This window comes from Falco rusticolus, chromosome W, assembly GCF_015220075.1.
Source record: "Falco rusticolus isolate bFalRus1 chromosome W, bFalRus1.pri, whole genome shotgun sequence".
Lineage (NCBI taxonomy): Eukaryota > Metazoa > Chordata > Aves > Falconiformes > Falconidae > Falco > Falco rusticolus.
In genome coordinates this window covers 25,010,401-25,028,303 of record NC_051209.1, presented here as the reverse complement: position 1 = coordinate 25,028,303, position 17,903 = coordinate 25,010,401, and the positions used below count along the sequence as shown (strand labels likewise).

Genomic DNA, 17,903 nt, shown 5'->3' with positions numbered 1-17,903 from the left:
CACACCCACCCACACCCACACACCCCGACACACACCCCCACACCCACCCACCCCCCTTCAGCTTAAAGTCCACCTCACCAAGCTGGACAACCAGTTGCTAAAGATTCCATTGTGTCTTCTACACAGATGGATTCCATCCCTCCCTAATGGGCTATAGTCAAAGAATGTCCTCTTGTCATAGAAACCAAAACCCTCAAAATGGCACCAATCATGAAGCCAGAAGCTGATGTGCATTATACCTCTATTTCTGGCTGCACCCTTTCCTCTTACTGGTAAAATAGAAGAAAAATACTCTGTGCACCAGAATTTTTCACTTGCACCGCCAGGGCTTTATAATCTTCCTTGGTTCTGCCCAGGTTCTGGCTTGCAGTGTCATTTGTGCCCACGTGAAAGAGTAGCAGTGGATAGTACTCCATGCTCTTGAGAAGTTGTGGCTCCCTCTTGGCAACATCTTGGATCTTAGCTCCTGCAAGGCTTTGTACCTCACACAACTCCCTGTCAGGCTGGCAGATGGGTGCCTCAGTGCCCCTTAACAGAGTCACCCACTACAAGCACTTGGCGTTTCTTTTTGCAGTAACCTTGTTGTGTGTAGTTTCTCCATGCAGACCTTGCTCATGGGTGTCTATAGCTGTTAAAGCTTCATATCTGTTTCTGGTTGTGATGCAAGAGGATGAAGACTGAAGCAGAGTCCTGCTTTTGTGGGTCACTAGGGTCCAAGGTGCCTCATGCTCTGTGGTGTCCGCTACAGAAGCATAGTTCTAAAACTACCTATTTATTCCTGTCTCAGTCCCTCTAATACTGCATAGCCTTTTAACTGTTTTTTGCAACTCAGCCACCTGACATAACAGATCATCAACCTGTGCACACCTTAGGTGCAGGTACTTACCTTTTCTCCAGGATAAGGGTCTGGTTACTCATGGCAACCTATCTCCTGTACTGAAGTCTCCTTCCTTATCAGTTCCATCTGGGTAGAAGCATCAGACATCTCAGGGGCTTTCTCTGTAGAAACACTGGCTTTAACTCTGAGGCAAGTGGCCACCATTATGGCATAAACGTAGAGCACTTTCCTGGGTTGTGCCTACAAGCAGGGTGCAGGGCCCTCCGGTGCAAACTGCCACACCACATGCTGATCGCTAGCGCTCCCTAGGGCCGGTTAACTCTGCCGCGGTTATTCCTGGCAATGCCCAAGCCGCATCAGCATAGCTTGCAGTCACCGTGTTCATTAACATGTGCCTGGTTGAACAGTGTGTGAAAATTTGACCTTATTTAGATATCAGTCCGGTAACGTTGTCCCAAAATGAGGGTTCTTCACCCAGTGTGAAAAAATCCAATCAACACACAGATATTTGCTTTTATATCAGTTCTGCAGAATTGGGTGCCAGGCATCTAACACAGCCAGCACACCCTCTTTCTGATTAATCTTTATATTTATAGTAGCAAGATACAACTGACCGGTGAATAACAATTTCTTTTACCACCCATAATTATACATTTTCATGTTTATGCATTTAACTTTGTGATTAAAGCATTTAGGGAGGTCCCCCAATTAGCATGCTCATTATTCACAAAGGGGGGTGTATTTTAGTATTATAATTACCTAAGATTAGTTAGGGTTCACTCTTATCTGAGCTCTGTTCCAAATTCATGCACATGTATCTAAGTCAGTAACTACAAAGCAGGATTTTGCAGCCTTTCTTATCTTGGGGCTTTCTGTGATGTTCTTCTTCAAGGTTAGGTTCATTCCAGAGTCTTGCATGATTGCTCACTTTGTAACTTTAACCCTGTCCTTTCAACATCAGTAACAGAACGGCATCGGTATTTCATACTGATAAAATTAATATATTTGTATGAATACAGAAAGATTGGATGTAATTGGCATTTTCTTAAATCTAATTCTTTGTTAATCCCCTTCCTGTGCAGAACCATGTCCAGACTGACTCAGCTGGAGAGACTGGATTTAGGAAGTAATGAATTCACAGAAGTGGTGAGTTTTGCCTAAGTAACAGGGCTTTGTATCTTTTATAAATCTCTGTATCCTTTAATCTATTTTTTATAAATATGAAAATGTAAAAATCAGCTTTAAGAGTTTTGCTACTGAGCAAATATTATGTATATCTTATACTACTTTATAGAGCCTGTTATAAAAATGACGTGCATATTCTTATAGATATGAGTATGTGTTCTTCCTCAATTTGAAAATAAAACACTGTGGCATAGTGTGGCTGCATTACTGGTAAAAAGTTAATGGTAATATGTGTTTGAATTATTATAAACATAATCATTTAACATAATAAATTCTAAACACTTATTGGTCATCATGTATTTAATGTTTCAAGTTCTGTATAAGCTGTGCATAACCTACTTTTATTAGTGTGTACAAACTATTTAGATCCAAAGGAAACTATATTAATTATAGGTTTGAATATTATTTAAAATAGTATTTACAGTTGAGGTGCTCAGATTTTTCCCTCAACACGGATCAGCTTGTTTCCTATTCATGATGTCAGACAAATACATCTTCCATTTATAATCACTTAACATCCCTCTGCTGTAGAGGTACTTTCCTGTATAAAGGAATTGAAATAAAGTATAGTGGAACATACTGACCTGCTGTATAACAGTCAAGCCTCTGTGTGCCACCAGTAGGGTACAAATAACACTTTCTGTAAGGATTATTTAGTGCTGTAATCAAGTTCTTAAAAGATTTTTGTATATCTAGTATGTATTTACATTTTTAAAAGTGAATTGTCTGGGTTTTATTTGATGACCCAATGAAGCAATATATATAACAGCTATAAGACATGACTTAAAGTTACAATAGATGAATCATTGAAGTTGTTTTTGCCTTTCACTATTTTTGTATGAAGTTTTTAAAAATTGTTTCCTTTACAGCCTGAAGTACTTGAACAACTGAGTGGGTTAAAGGAATTTTGGATGGATGGTAATAGACTAACACTTATTCCAGGGGTAAATCTTTTTACTGTGTTAAACATTTAGTATTTTAATTTACAGTGGTATTTGCTTTGTCAACTATCATATATGTTAAAGTTGCTGTATAATTTTAATGTTACTTAAAGCCAAAATGCTAAATGCCACTTAAATGCTTGACTATATTTAGAAATTGTCACTGATCACGGTAGATGAGTACACAGCTTTTCTTTAATTGAAAGTTATAATCCTCTCATCTAAAGATTATGTTCAAATTTAGGAAAAGTCCTACATCAAATCTTGGATGAAATTTAGGGTTGACTGGTCCTTCCAAAAAGGGATTATTTTGTGTTAGATAGCAAGCAGGAATTTACAGGATAAATATGTTGTGTGAATTTTTACCGGTCACGGCTGTAAAACAAGCAACGACCGTAAAGAATTTTTTGCCAGTGTATACATGGAGTATAGCCATTCCTGAGAAAATGTTTTGTTGACTATACCAGGTTTTCCTGACATCTCCATTACATGAGGTCCAGGATGACCTGTTACTGCAGCACTTGTGAAACTGTGTTTATGATTGAGTAAACTAGTATTTGGGAAGCAGCCAGTCAGTTTTCAGACTTTAAATCACTAGCAGTCTTTTGATGTGAGGGTTTCTTGCATGATCAGTAGTCTTCTCTATTGTCTCCTCATTTCAGCTAATTCTTCTTTGAAGAAGAGTTGAGTGGATATATTAAACCTTTCTATCCTACAGTAAAACTGTATTTGTGAAAGTGACTGCATCTTCCCTGTGAAGATTTTAGTAGTGTGCACAAATCTTTAAGCTTATTCTTGGTTCATATGGAAATGTAATGCAAGCATATATTTTGACTTGGTTTTTTCGGTTTAGTATAATTAAGGATTCATTATTGTTGGTTTTGAGGTTAAGTAGGATGCAGTTTTACACAAAAGGCAAAAATAAGCATTAAAAGACTTTACTGGAGCCTTAATTATATCTTTATGTTACACTGTGTTACATCTCTGAAGTTTCTTCTAAAGCTTCAGTCACTTGATTCACGATAACTGATCAAACAGTTGAATTTACAGCCGACTGACTTTAGAGACACCTGTAGAATAACTGTGGTGTATCTGTGTGTGTGTAAAAACATCAACTGTGTGTATCTGTACAAAATATTTCATTACAAAGTTTGGATGTTTTGCATAAAATTGTATTTTAGCACTATAAATAGGCTTTCTCTTTTCCTGTGACATTACACTTGAGAGACAGTTTGTTGTCAAATCTCCTGGCTTTTTTTGTTTTCAACTTGTTATTTCCTAGAATGCATTATTTTCTCTTGCTTTTAGTTCATAGGAACTTTGAAACAACTCACCTACTTGGATGTTTCTAAAAACAACATTGAAGTAGTTGAAGAAGGTATTTCAGGTTGTGGAAGCCTACAAGACCTACTGTTATCCAGTAATTCACTTCAGCAACTGCCAAAGTCTATTGGTTTGTATTTTCAGTTAATTCATGTTCTTAAAAGCTTATAATTTCAACACAGGATGCTTGAAAATAGACAAATGGCATTTTAGATCGAAGTTTCAATTGATTTAATGCAGGGGTCCTCAAATGTTTTAACCAGGGGGCCGGCGCGCGGATGAAGTGGCAGGCAGTCATCTGTGGCTGCTTGGTTTCCCCCCCCCAACCCCCGGCGGGGGGGTTCTGTAAATACCAGGGGCCGGATTGAGGACCCTGGGGGGCCGTATCTGGCCCGCGGGCAGTAGTTTGAGGACCCCTGATTTAAAGTTTCTGTTTTAGATAAAGCTGTAATGTGTAGCTGAATAATAACATTTATATTTGTTTTGGAGCATTCTTGACTTCATACAGTAGTTTGTAAATGGATGAGAAATTGTTGACTGTAAGAGAGTAAAAAAAATCCCTCCACCACCCATGGCTGGCCCATGGTAAGCTGTCAAATAAGTTCTGTAAGCTTGTCTGCTTATTTCCTTAGTAGATATATAGCACCATAGGCATGCCAGGGAATGCAGAAGATGTGGTTCCTTGCCCATAGGTTTTTTTTCCCCCTTAATTTAAATTTAAAGCTAAATGTAATGAACACAAGTGCCTGTTTTGATTTACTTGTTCATTTTACTACAGGTTCCCTGAAGAAGGTAACAACACTTAAAATTGATGAAAACCAATTAATTTCTTTGCCAGACTCCATAGGAGGGTAGGTATTTCACCTGAATAAAAGGTTGCGTTGTCTTTCTGCACACTTTTCTGTAATAGAGGCTTATCTTTTGAATGTATTTACACCTACTTGATTTATTTTTTTCTATATATTAACGTCTTAAACACTGTGAAATAGAAGGAAGATACAAAAGCACTTGCTTTCAATTTTATGTTCTTTATGTATTATTTAATAGCAAAAGACCTATTGTTTTCCCATAGGCGGGTTCATTACCCGGTGCGCAGTGTCAATTTGCACACCAAGTCGAGGTATTCCTTAATTCTTTATTCTAGTTTGTGCAAAGTAGGGAGCTAGGTGGTAACCCACAAATGCCTAGCTCCCTGATTGTCAAAATTTTACACTACTTATACATTTCAACAAACGAAGACATCAGCTTTCATTGGGTACAAGTTACACAACTCCTTCATTACTTAGTACTCCGTTTCCTATTTGTTAAGCAATTCTCTAATTTCCTATGTTAATTTGTCTGCATGCTCAATCTCAACTTCTTTTTGGATCTCCCCCTGCCGGAATTACTTTTCCCCTAGTTTTGCTGAGCTCCTTGCTTATGATGAGCTTCCTATCAGCTCATCTATCTTGTGGGAGTGTTTCCTTTGTGAAGTTCCTTTTCTAAACAAGGTTTTGCTGGTGCTTTAAGAAGCGATTAGCAGGACATACAAAATGCTTGTAACCTGAATTAACCCTTAACAACTTATTCACTCTAATTGTCTTAAAGTCAATCTACTAACAATGCATTCAGTTTTATTAATCATTTGATATCACTATGTTCCTCACTCATTAATGCAGCCACCAATTTATAATAGAAAAATTGAATGTGAAAGAAAAGATATTTAAATAGGCAGTCAGCTGTCTGACTGGGGGTTTTGGCAGTAACATAGCTGTGGTAAATATTGCAAATGATTGAACCGATATCAAAAAGCTTGTAAAAAGTGAATCTTAACACATACATTTATCTTTTTTATATTATAAAGAGAATTTTCACCTGTTAATCACCAGGATTTTTTAATGTTTAATTTGGTGTTCAGCAACTTAATTTGAAACTCACAAATGACAGCAAAAATAATTGATTCAGAATTAAGTGCTATGCAAATAAGGGGCATTTGTTCCAATTTCTGTTCTCCTATTATAATGAATGTAGGTTGCATTTTGTTGTCAGAATTTACAAAATACTTCTTTACTGCCAAAGTCTTAGGTTCACTGTCTAACTATTTGCATTCTTTTATTGTTCAGAAACTGCACTCAACTGTTTGGCTATGATCTGTCCCACTCTGAATGTTTTCAGTTCCTTGCACTAGCACATTTTCATGTAGTACACAAACATTTGATGTTGCTGACCCCCCTGATTTTGCTGAAAACTCTCTTATGAGGATAGTGTGAAGGAGATTTTAAAACCAAAAAGCAATCTCACCAACCAACAAACGAAAAAACCCACCCAAAACCCAAACACAATTTAGGCAATTAGTAAAGGATTTCTCATGGATTTGAATTCCCTTGGGTTTCAGAGTTTTATTTTGTATTTAATTTGAGATTTGTAATTGATAGTGGTATTAACCTCATTTAAACTTAAAGTATTAAATTAATGTTGGATGAATTAACCTGTATAGAGGAGTAATTTTTTCTTTTTCTTTCTTCAGGTTACTATCATTAGAGGAACTGGACTGTAGTTTCAATGAGATTGAAACATTGCCTTCGTCTGTTGGGCAACTTTCTAACATAAGGACATTTGCTGCAGATCATAACTTTTTAACACAGCTGCCATCAGAGGTATGTATTCAGTTACAAAACTAACATTTTGATGTATCTTAAACTATATAGTCTGTAAAACTTTTGGATAAGTTAATAATTCTTGAGTAGATTTTCTGTATGTGTTTTTAAAAGCAAGGGTATACAAATATACAAACTTTAATTAAATTCTGATTTTTTTTTAAGCAAAAGTAGAAATTTGTTGCTAGTGTATTGAAACTAAAAGAAGATTTAATATGTAAAAATAAATCAAAATTGTGCTTTACAAGTAAAAATATCAGTAATACTAGTTGTTTTAAAACAGTAAAAATTTGTGTAGAGTTGTGAAGATGAATTCTTTTTTTTTTTTTTCTTTTTCTTTTTTTTTTCAGATTGGAAACTGGAAGCATTTAACAGTGTTGTTTCTACATTCTAATAAGCTTGAATTTCTCCCTGAAGAAGTGGGTGATATGCAGAAATTAAAAGTCATCAATTTGAGTGACAATAGGTTTGTGAATACATTAATTCAAATAGAAGTTGTGTAAAATGCAATATCATTGCATATAGTGTCTTGTAACTGATGTCTATCCCCAAAATGTAAGTAGAGGTATATTGTGCTATCTTCCTTATCTCACCCACAGCTTAGAAGCTGAGATGCATGTATTTAATATATTATTGTTGTATTCTAGATCTTGCTGTTCCATAGTATTAAGCTGTATTCATTTTAATTACTTAAGCACATGCATTGAAGTACAGCTTCAAAACATTGATGATTGTTAGCATGTATTTTTTAGGGAATTTGATTGGTTATTTTCATAAAAAACTTTGATTCTTACTTAAAAATATATAGCTTCCTGTATTGCATTTAGAAGACACAAAACAATATCATGGTATACTGTATGTAAAACACTTGAGTATGCTGGAGAAGGGGGAAAAAAGAGTTGTGTTTTATTAGAGCTAGTAATTAAAAACTGACAAACCATTTCTCTTTTGGGAATTGCCAATTTGTAGAATTTCAATGTATTGGGAGAGATAAGTCTGAACTCTCCATCCTGTTTTGCCAATCCAGCTTCTCTGTACTCCATCTATAGCCTGATTATCCATTAATGCCACTGCTTTCATTTATCAGGGCAACTCCATTCTTATATATGTTTCTTGGGGGAAAACGGCACTTTTTTCAGGTGTAGCACTTTTTTCTTAATTGGAGTGCATGTGTATTGAAAGATAAAAATGCTGAGGATTCAGATTCAAGTATGAAAATAGTCTTGATTTTAAGTTGGATAGTTAATATACACATAATGACAATGATTGTCTTCAAAATTGTATTTAAGTCACTGTCAGTGTCTTCAAGTTTCATTTTTTTTAATCTGCTTGCTAAACTGATCAGAAATGTGGTTTGGGTTTTTTTTCTGAGTATAGCTTTGAATCTATAATAAAAGCTGTTAACTTTCAACTGTCAATAGTTTTTTTATTTAACTATGTCTGTAAATGTCTTTAAACATTTTACAGGCTAATGCAGCATTTTTTCTTAACAGTATTTAATGATAAGTGTACTTACATAAACTCTTCTTGCTATGATTTACAGACTGAAGAATTTGCCATTCACCTTTACAAAACTGCAACAGCTTACTGCTATGTGGCTATCAGACAATCAGGTTAAGTTTTTAAAAATTAATGATGTTGACCTTATTCTTAATGGAATTGACAAGAACGGAGCCATCTGTTATTATTTAATAATGCATATTATTAAATAATATTATTAAATAATTATTTTATTTAATTAAATAATAATTATTATTTAATAAGATGTAGTACTGTGTATATACATCAATACTTCCTTGACATTATTGCTGTGTCAGTTCTCCTGAAACAAACAACACTGAGCCTACCTGACTTTGGAGACTTGCATATTTCTGGCAAAGTTCTGTGCCATTAAGAAATGCAATTTAACTGATGTTGGATTTTTTTGGTTTTTGTTTTTTCTTAATTCAGACTTGTTTACACAGGAAAGGTAATGCTTGATAAGCTAGTACTTGAATGTGTAGCATGCTGTTTCTTCCACAGATATACCATTGAGGAAACTTAGCATGCCTTTTTGTGCTGGGTTTCTTGTCCCACCTTTGAACTCTGTGACTCTCCAAGTTTCAAGCTATTGAGAAGAAACTTGTGCACTTGTGGCTTGTATTTTTCCTGTGTACATAGCCTTCTGTACTATTCCAGTTTCCTGAATGCATTAAGGTATACAGGGCTGCCAGAAACCCACTAGCCTCAGGTGTAGTATAATGAAAGCACTTTTACCAATACGGTAATTTCAAGAATCCCCTGCCCTTTTATGTAAGGGATGGGGGATAATCAATCTGGTGTCATTGTAAAAAATTGATTACAAATTTTTTCTCTATATATGATTGTCTACAGCTTTAAATGGCTAAATATATTTGTGTATTCTACATCAGCCTCCTTTGGGATAGTAATAAGTCCTAACAAGAAACTGGGTTACTCTTAGAATATCTAGTGTTTGCTCTTCTCTTAAAGCTGTTACTGAGTTTCAGTTCTCAGTCAAAGCCAGTTGTCACAGACAGACATGTTAATAATTTCATTTTGTGAAAATTATTCAGAGGTGAAATGATTTAATGCAAGGCAGAGTAATCTGCAAAGTAATGGGACAGGCATGCTCTGTGATATGTAGATCATGTTTACTTTTTACACATATATATTCTCATAACATACCCTTCTTTCATTTGCTGCTTAGTCTAAACCACTTATCCCTCTTCAAAAAGAAGCTGACCCTGACACACAGAAAACAGTGCTTACTAATTACATGTTCCCCCAGCAACCAAGGACTGAGGATGGTAAGAATTTCTGAAATACCCTGTCAGAATGGTCACTTTTGAAAATAATAATGGGAAGACAGTCCAGCTAATGTAATTTTCACTAGATAATACTTAGATACAAGTTTGAAGTAAACTTGTAAGTGATGACGAGTTATATCTGAAGAATGAGAACAGTAACTTAAAAATGTGATCCACATATTAGTAAATTCTGGGTGAAACTGTTCCAATTGGAAGTGTGCATGTATGGGGAATGAGGTGAGGAATGGACTGGTGGAGTAACATTCTTTGATGGCTGCCACTTCCCAGTGTGACACCATTTCATTCCAGCAAAGCTTAATGGATTGGGTTGAAATTCTCCTTGCCAGGTGTCTGCTTCAGACTGACTATTTTAAAAAAATGTTAGACAAAATGTTTCATCTATTACCGAATATGTATTTTTTTAAAAGTACATAGCATTCTGTGTTTTATTTTAAAAGAAAAAAAATCAGTCCAGAAAAAATGCATTTTGCTCACATGTAGTTCAAACTGTTTTATAAAAGGTTAGGCCCAGAACATGACTCTCTGGTGAGGTCTTAATTTCTGTACACTTGTGAAATATTTAGGAAAATGAGTAACCCCATCAGGAGGTAGGGACAGAGAGTAAAGTCTCTATATTTCTCCACTTTCTGCAGGCAAATGGAAAAAGCTTGTGCTTCTTTAACAGAAATGGGAGGACAGGTATCAGTGGGAATAACTGAAAATTGACAAGTGGCAACATTTTCTGTTACATGGCACAAATGTCTAGTATACAGAGTAATAAAAAATATCTGCAAAACCAGAAAATAGTACATTACTTTTAGCACCTTCTAATGCAGATAACACATGTGCAATACTTCTGATAGAATGTGAGAATTATAAAATCATTTGGAGATTGTCAGTGAAGCTGAAGATAGTTCCTGAAAGTGTTCTCTCAATTTGAATTTTATTTTACTCCAGTGGCAAGGTTTCTTTCTGTAGATGAGGAAAGGGCTGCTTGTTTGGCTTAAGTTGACAAAATACCTCCCTCTGAGGCAGTCATTCCAAACAGAAGGTTTAAAATTTAATATATAACCTTTTTAAAATTTAAAATTCTTTAAAAAGTTTTTTTATTATTATTGTGCCAGGAACTGTTTCAGCGATATTGAAGTCTATTAGAATATTTTTCAGATGTGTTAAAATTGTAAGTTTACCCAATAAACACAGTGTAACAAATATTCCAATGCACTTGGTGAGCCCTATAATTAAGGATTTTTCTATTTCAGATATAATTAATATGAACAGTCTTGGCATTGCTAGTGAGGTATATAGATTTGCTGGGGTGGTGGTGACAGATTTATTAGACTACTTGGCATGCTAGAGTAGAACCTGAGTAATGTAACACAAGGCATGGAGACATGCTAGAATAAGAGACAGTGAGTAACTAAAAGATTTTTTTTTTTTGTTTTTTTCCTTTTGTAAAATTAAGCAAGTAATACTTTGTAACAGTCCTGTCATTTATATAACTTCTGCAAAATCATGTGTTTACATTAAGTTTTAGGTGCTTTTGTTTTTTTCAAGATTAGTAATTTATTCTTTTTTTTTTATTTTTCATGAAGTGAAATCAGGTGAATGCTTTTATACATACTTAATGAGACCACGTCACTGAAGTCAGGCTATATATAAAAGTATAATTTACTTTTTTAATATAAAATACATATTTTCATATGTGTATATATATGAATAAAAATACTTTGCATCAGAGTTCTGCTGAAAATCTGCAACTGGGAGTGTTCAGACTAGTTTACAGCTGTGTGTATGAATTATTTTTTTACTTTACAAAAAGGGATTTTACTGTTATGAAAATACAGTCAAGTTCATAAAGCAGTAGCAGTGCAGCTAGTCATCAATTTATGGTGCTGCTAGTCTCTTATCTTTTAAGAATACATACAAAAACACATCAGTTCCATCCAGGAAAAATAAAGTATAATGTATCCCATTCTTACAAGAATCTTTTTTTATTATTATTTAGTTATGTTCATATCTGATAATGAAAGTTTCAATCCATCTCTGTGGGAGGAACAGAGGAAACAGCGTGCTCAGGTGGCATTTGAGTGTGATGAAGACAAAGATGAGAGGCAGGCACCACCTCGGGTTAGTATTGAATTTATTTTTAATACTTGGGGCTTTGCTCCCTCTTCTCCTTCTACCCCCAGTTCCCATCCTTTTCCTTACTCTGGCTGTGGATTTCACTCTGCTGAAGAAATCAAGTCTTCAGTTGTTAGTTTAAGAGTATCTAACAGGATGAAATACTTCCTGACAGACATGCCCATTGTTTAAAGTGAAGCACAAGGGGAAAAGTCTCAGCTGATGTAAGACAATGTAAGGCATAACTAGAAGACTATTAGACTGATGGTGCTGTGGGGAAACAATGATTAATCTTTAATTTTCTTTAAGTTAATTACAGCTGTAATAATTCTTCCAGCTTGCAATTAATGGACAAATTAAAAAAAAATAACAGTGATTTGTAATCTTGCTGGGTTTTATAGACTGAAGTCTGAGTTAATCCAGATAGACCAAACAGTGAAGTGGAAATACTTGATTGCTCCGCTCAATGTTTTGTCCTAAATCATTGTCTGTTTTAAAACTGATGTTTTAATTATAGCATTTAATTAAATTCACAACATTATTGCTTTTTGTTACACAGGAAGGAAACCTAAAGAGATATCCAACTCCATATCCTGATGAACTGAAGAATATGGTTAAAACAGTCCAGACAATTGTACATAGACTAAAGGATGAAGAATCTACTGAAGATATTGCCAGGGAGTCAAAACGAGAAGGCCAGACAGTTTCTGTAAAAGATGTGGGGGTAAAGGTTATTCTCTTCTGACTTTGCAAGAACTTCCAAAGATCTAGAGTGTCATTGATTCCTTTTATTTCTCTTCTTTCTCAGCAATGATGCTTTAGCAGGAAAGCATGTCAAAGAACAGAACTTACCTCTTCACCATCTGAAGAAGCCTGTAATAAATGTCTGTTTTGCAGTAACAATTTTCCTCTGACACTAAGAACAAGGAAAGTGACTTGATTCTCAGGCAAATACAAACTATGGATGTGTTAAGAAGCTGGCTTCTTCATTTTCTGGAGGATGGCATCTTTGTCACCCTCTGATCCTCCTTTATCTGCCAGACTTTACAATAAAAATCAGGATAATCTCTAAGGATCTTGCCGCTGCCCTCATGACTGAAGGTTTTGCACTATAAGTTGGCAAGGTAATTGTAGCAAGTTGGCACAGGAATCACTAACAGGTTGATGTAGCATGATAGGACTACTGTTTGGTGCTGACATGTCTCATTGTAGATATTCTTGGCCATTTTTTATTTAACTGGAAATTTAATGGTACAAATTGACTCCAATAAGGAGGAGAGTCAAACTGATTGTCAAAGGGTAGGGACTGTACCTCAGTAATCTGCAGACATCTCTCTCTACCTGGTGCATTTCATACTTTATCATTTCAAAGCTCAGATTTTCCATTCCATAGTTTCCCAAAATATATGTTAACTCTAACTATCATGTTACTGAAAACCTTTCAGGATGTTTTTTCTACTAATGTTCTTAATCATGTAGACTTCAGAAATTGCTGCAATAAAGAACAGAGCAGATGAGAGAAAGCAATATTCAGCAGGAAGCTCTGTGCAGAAGCCTACTGAGCCAGAAGCTAAGCACAGCACTGCAAATTCACAGATGACTGCACTTGTTAAAACCTTGCAGAACACGAAAACAATTGTCAACCATGAAGACACACTCAAGGTATGGCATTGTGATGAACATCATAGCAGTCAAAAAATTGTGCTGGTGTTGTATTGAATTTGTTACTCTGAGAGATTAAAATTTATGTTGACAATAGAAAACTGTCATCCATAAGTGCTGTAAGTACAGATGGTTTGTAATGCAATATTTTTCTCACTTCAGACTATATTAAGTAAAATTTGAAATAGCTAATAAAAAGTTCATAATGAAAGATATATACATTTAAAGAAAAATAAAGCAAGCTCAATTAAAAGTTGACCTAAGTATCAAACTGTGAAAATACTCATTCTTAGATAGGATTTTCCAGTTTTTGCTTGATTGTCAGTTGTTTAGTAAATAATTGATTATAATTGTCACTGAAACATCAGTATATCTAATTAGTGGGAGCAATCAAAAACTTTTATATCTAAGTGACTGTGCCCATTCATTTGGAATAAAAAGTAAAAGTTGGGTTTAAAAAAAAATGTATTCCTCTACATTTATTAGTGAGCTGTCATGAATATGACTGAAATTGTATCTACTCCTTGTAAAGAGACAGAGATTTTTAACTTCTGAACTCTTTGTACGTCTCTGTGATAAACAACATGTATTCATTTTTTATTTAGTGTTTCAGACATATGACAAATTTTGGAACCTGTCACTTCATTAGTTGCCAATCACAACCTGTAAAATGCTTTTTTCATTTCTCAAGCAGATTATTTTTGCCTGTGTTGTGTAAGCAGTGGAACATGTGTATATCATGCTTTTGCTGAAGAGGCTTTCTGATAAGCAGTTATGGCTGTTGCTGGCTTTTTCCCTGCTAGTGTGTTCCTGTTTCTACATCCTTTCTGAAAATATTGGGTTTGACATTTTTCTTTAGTTTAAATACATAATTTCAGAAAATCATATTAGTTGTCTAATGATAGTGACAGCAATTCTTTGAAGCTGGCTGTTTGTCAGTAAGTAAATGAGGCAGCAGTGCATAGTTGATCAGGGATACTGAATTCCTTACTTCCATGTTATAACATGCTGGTAATTCTGTTGCAGTTGAATCCAGGTATCTAAACTATGCATGCTTCTAAGTTTGTGGGGTTTTTTTTTTCATTTCAACATTGATTACGCTTGTTGTATGTTACATCCAAGGGCAAAGGAAATGTTGCAGAGGCAGTGAAGAGGTGGTTTGTTCCGATTGCAGAGAAACAGGTGGATTTTTTTTAATGAAGACTATCATACATTGTTTGCTACATCTCAGTCAGGTTTGTCCTTCCTTCAGTCCAAAGAACTGGCCAAGTATTTAGTATCATGGGAAAGGTGGTACTCCAGTAGGTTCTATACATTAAATGTTCTGAAACTTGTAAGAAAAAATGAACATTGATAGACTATTTTTGCAATCTGTGACATAGATTTCTGTAGCATTTGAAAGAGGAAGCATGCTTACTAGAAAGAAGTTTCTACTTTAGGGAAAGAAGGCTTTTTCTCCTCAAAATATTATTGAAAACAATTGGGTTTTGAAAATAATAGCTATACAGGCCTGGCAGTAGGATACTGAATCAGTCACATGGCTGTTCTTGCAGCAGCTTTGTCAGTTAATCTCTTTCATAAGTGCACTGAGTGCCATCTTATAATTAGGAACTAGTGATTTGTAGCTGAAATGTATTCAGCATCACTTTATTCCTCTGCCAGTTGTTCTTGAAGATAAATAACTTCTGTTCCTTTTGGAATTTATCCCCAATGTAAACTTAAAGGTATCAACCCAAGCCACGCTTGCTCTTTTTTTGCTAAACTAGGCGAGCCAAAGTCATTCAGTCTTTTATCACAGCATAGCTCTCCATTCCTAAGATTGTCTTGGTAATGCTACTCCATAACTGTTTCAGTTTGAACTCTTTTCTGCAAATTCAATACCCAGCTAGTCAGTCTGGAGTGTTCGCTGGTACAGTGATAACTTTCTGACTTGAACTCAACTGGAGGTTCTTTCCAGTGGTGGAACAGAGGCTGCATCTGCTTGCTCCAAGTAGATTCTTTTGGTTGAAGTTATACCGGTTTGACTGTTCATCAGTGACAATGCAAGTCTGCCTATGCTGCTTCTTAAAATTAATTCAGTGGCAAGTATTACTATGTTCAGTTGACTTGCACTACACAGTTGCTGTTATGCCTGTGCTGCTTATTTATCTTTTCCCCTTTATTGTTCAGTGGGTGACAGTTTAGATAGCTTTTACTTAACCTTTTAAGCGCTTTTAAAATATGCACAGCATAATAAAGCTGGTTTTCCTTTAGCAGGAATCAGAAGAACTCTCCTCTGATGAAGAGATGAAAATGGCAGAAATGCGACCACCGCTGATAGAAACCTCCATAAATCAACCAAAAGTGGTAGCTCTTAACTATGGTATCTAACCTTTTTTGTTACTGCTAAGTAATGAAAGCAGAAAAAAAATACTGCATTATCTTATATTTGAGTGTGTGGTAGAGAAAGCTGTGTTCACATCCTAATTTTCTTGATTCTTGTCATTAGTTTAAAAGCAGAGGGGGAAAGGAGGTGCTTGTGTTTTGGGGGACCATTAGCTTGAACACACTCTTGATATGTTTAAGAAAAGGATTGCAGAATGTGGTATTTACCTTGGAAATATTCCATATTCTTCTCCCTCCCCCCCCCCCCTCCAATTTTGTGGACTGCTGCTGCTTTTGGCAGCAATTATCACTTGTTCAAATTTCTCAGAGAAGTTGTGCTCTCTTCCTAAGGTTTGAGAATAAACTTCTCTTGTGTCAACTCCTCCAGAGTCACTTTACTCATTTTTTTCTTCTTTCCTCTCATAGGAAACTTCAGAAATTTTTTTTTTGTTAACTAAGTTTTATATTCTCTGAAAGATAGTTTCAGTCTGGGTAACCATTTCCTTAAGAGTAGGGAATGACCTAGGATTCAGAGAAAACAAAATTTAACAGTTGAAGAGAAAATTGTATTTTGCTTCATATGATATCCTAGTCCAGTACTTTCCAGGATGAAAGGCTTTTCTGGACATTACATGTAAAAGGGTAAGATTTAGTGAGGAGGAAGGAAAACCACATGGAGGTAGCAAGAGAGAGTCTGCTGAGGATCACATGCAGGTGAAGAGACTGACGTTTATCAATGTCATATTTGGGGGTTTATGCCTGGCTAAAGTACTAAGTCAAAACTTCTTTCTTGTCTCTGGAGATAGAAAATAGCTTCACAAAATTTATGCGCTTGGCAACTTTAACTGTGTCTTGAAGCAAACATTTAAATGCATTTGTTTGTACACTTATGTTTGCCCATGTCAAAATCGTGGCTGGCTTGAAGTCCCGCAGATAAATGATTTTTACATGGATGTAGGATGTAAGTATGCATGCATTAAGAATCAATGTGCACAGGTGTAAATGACTGAAAATGTTGTCCTAGGTGATCTGCAAAGCATGGGAATGCATTGGTTCCAGCTCTGCAGAAGAACATTTTTCTTTCCTGTTTTTTACATGTATAAAACTATATAGAGTTCAACCAGAGGTCTAGGTCTTTCCAGACTGTTTGATCTAATAAATAGCTATTTAACAATGACAGAATGTTCAAAAGCAGGAACTGTGCACACTTTCAAAATCCTTCATGTGAAGCAGTGTACTTTGCATTCATAAGGGCTAATAGACTTGTAATTGAAAACTTGGGAATCATTACAAAAACAGAAATATGATTTGATAGATATTTTTGGAAAATACTGCATAATGTAGTACACTAGTTTATGCTAAGGAAACTTGGAATAAAGCAACAAGGTAAATTTCATTACCAGGTGAGGGCTTTTTACATTGAGACATATTTTAAAAATAGGAGCTGTTGCCAACAGTCTTTTATAAGTTTATACAAAGTTTGCAAATGTGTTAGCTTATATGTTAGCTTCCAGTAATAAGTATTACTGAAGAACAAGATACTGTTTCTAAACACTGTAACATCCACACATTACAGACATCTGTTTAATAGCCGTTTAACTAAATTGGCAATTTTTTATTTCAGATGATTCAAAAGATGCCGATTCCTTCTCAGATGAAGCTACCCACAATAGCAATCAAAATAACAGCAACTGTTCCTCTCCTTCTCAAATGTCAGATTCTGTTTCCTTAAATACTGATAGTAGCCAAGATATTTCTCTCTGTTCTCCAGACAAAGAAATGCATGCTGCTGTATTATCCAATATCAGGTTTGTAAAATACTGTATACCACTGAACAAATATAATAGAAAAATGTTACTTAATCTTTCATATTACACGTCCATTCCTTTATTTAGTTAATGATTCTTTTATCATTCGTGAAATAATTTAAATTTTAATGTTTTAAAATAATGTTAAATAATGGAATAGGTTTGGGTGTTTGGGGTTTTTTTTAAAAAAAAAAAACAACAAAACCCCAACCACC

The 17,903-nt window shown here is 35.2% G+C and overlaps 1 protein-coding gene across 10 annotated transcripts in view; it reads left to right on the top strand.

Annotated features, from left to right (window-relative positions):
* Positions 1-17,903, top strand: part of LOC119140746 (erbin-like) — a 119,742-nt gene that overhangs the window by 80,804 nt on the left and 21,035 nt on the right. For 8 of the 10 annotated variants that reach the window (XR_005101694.1, XM_037372288.1, XM_037372279.1 and 5 more), the window contains 13 exons: positions 1,921-1,984; positions 2,893-2,967; positions 4,273-4,417; positions 5,066-5,138; positions 6,794-6,923; positions 7,274-7,389; positions 8,467-8,536; positions 9,631-9,730; positions 11,739-11,860; positions 12,414-12,578; positions 13,334-13,516; positions 15,770-15,878; positions 17,505-17,688. Coding sequence is in view for 9 of the 10 variants with exons in the window: in XM_037372288.1 (XP_037228185.1) it covers positions 1,921-1,984; positions 2,893-2,967; positions 4,273-4,417; positions 5,066-5,138; positions 6,794-6,923; positions 7,274-7,389; positions 8,467-8,536; positions 9,631-9,730; positions 11,739-11,860; positions 12,414-12,578; positions 13,334-13,516; positions 15,770-15,878; positions 17,505-17,688 (1,536 nt within the window). In the remaining variant the exon portion in view is untranslated. The remainder of the gene's footprint in view (positions 1-1,920; positions 1,985-2,892; positions 2,968-4,272; positions 4,418-5,065; positions 5,139-6,793; positions 6,924-7,273; positions 7,390-8,466; positions 8,537-9,630; positions 9,731-11,738; positions 11,861-12,413; positions 12,579-13,333; positions 13,517-15,769; positions 15,879-17,504; positions 17,689-17,903) is intronic. The other 2 variants (XM_037372289.1, XM_037372285.1) reach the window with 1 other exon arrangement.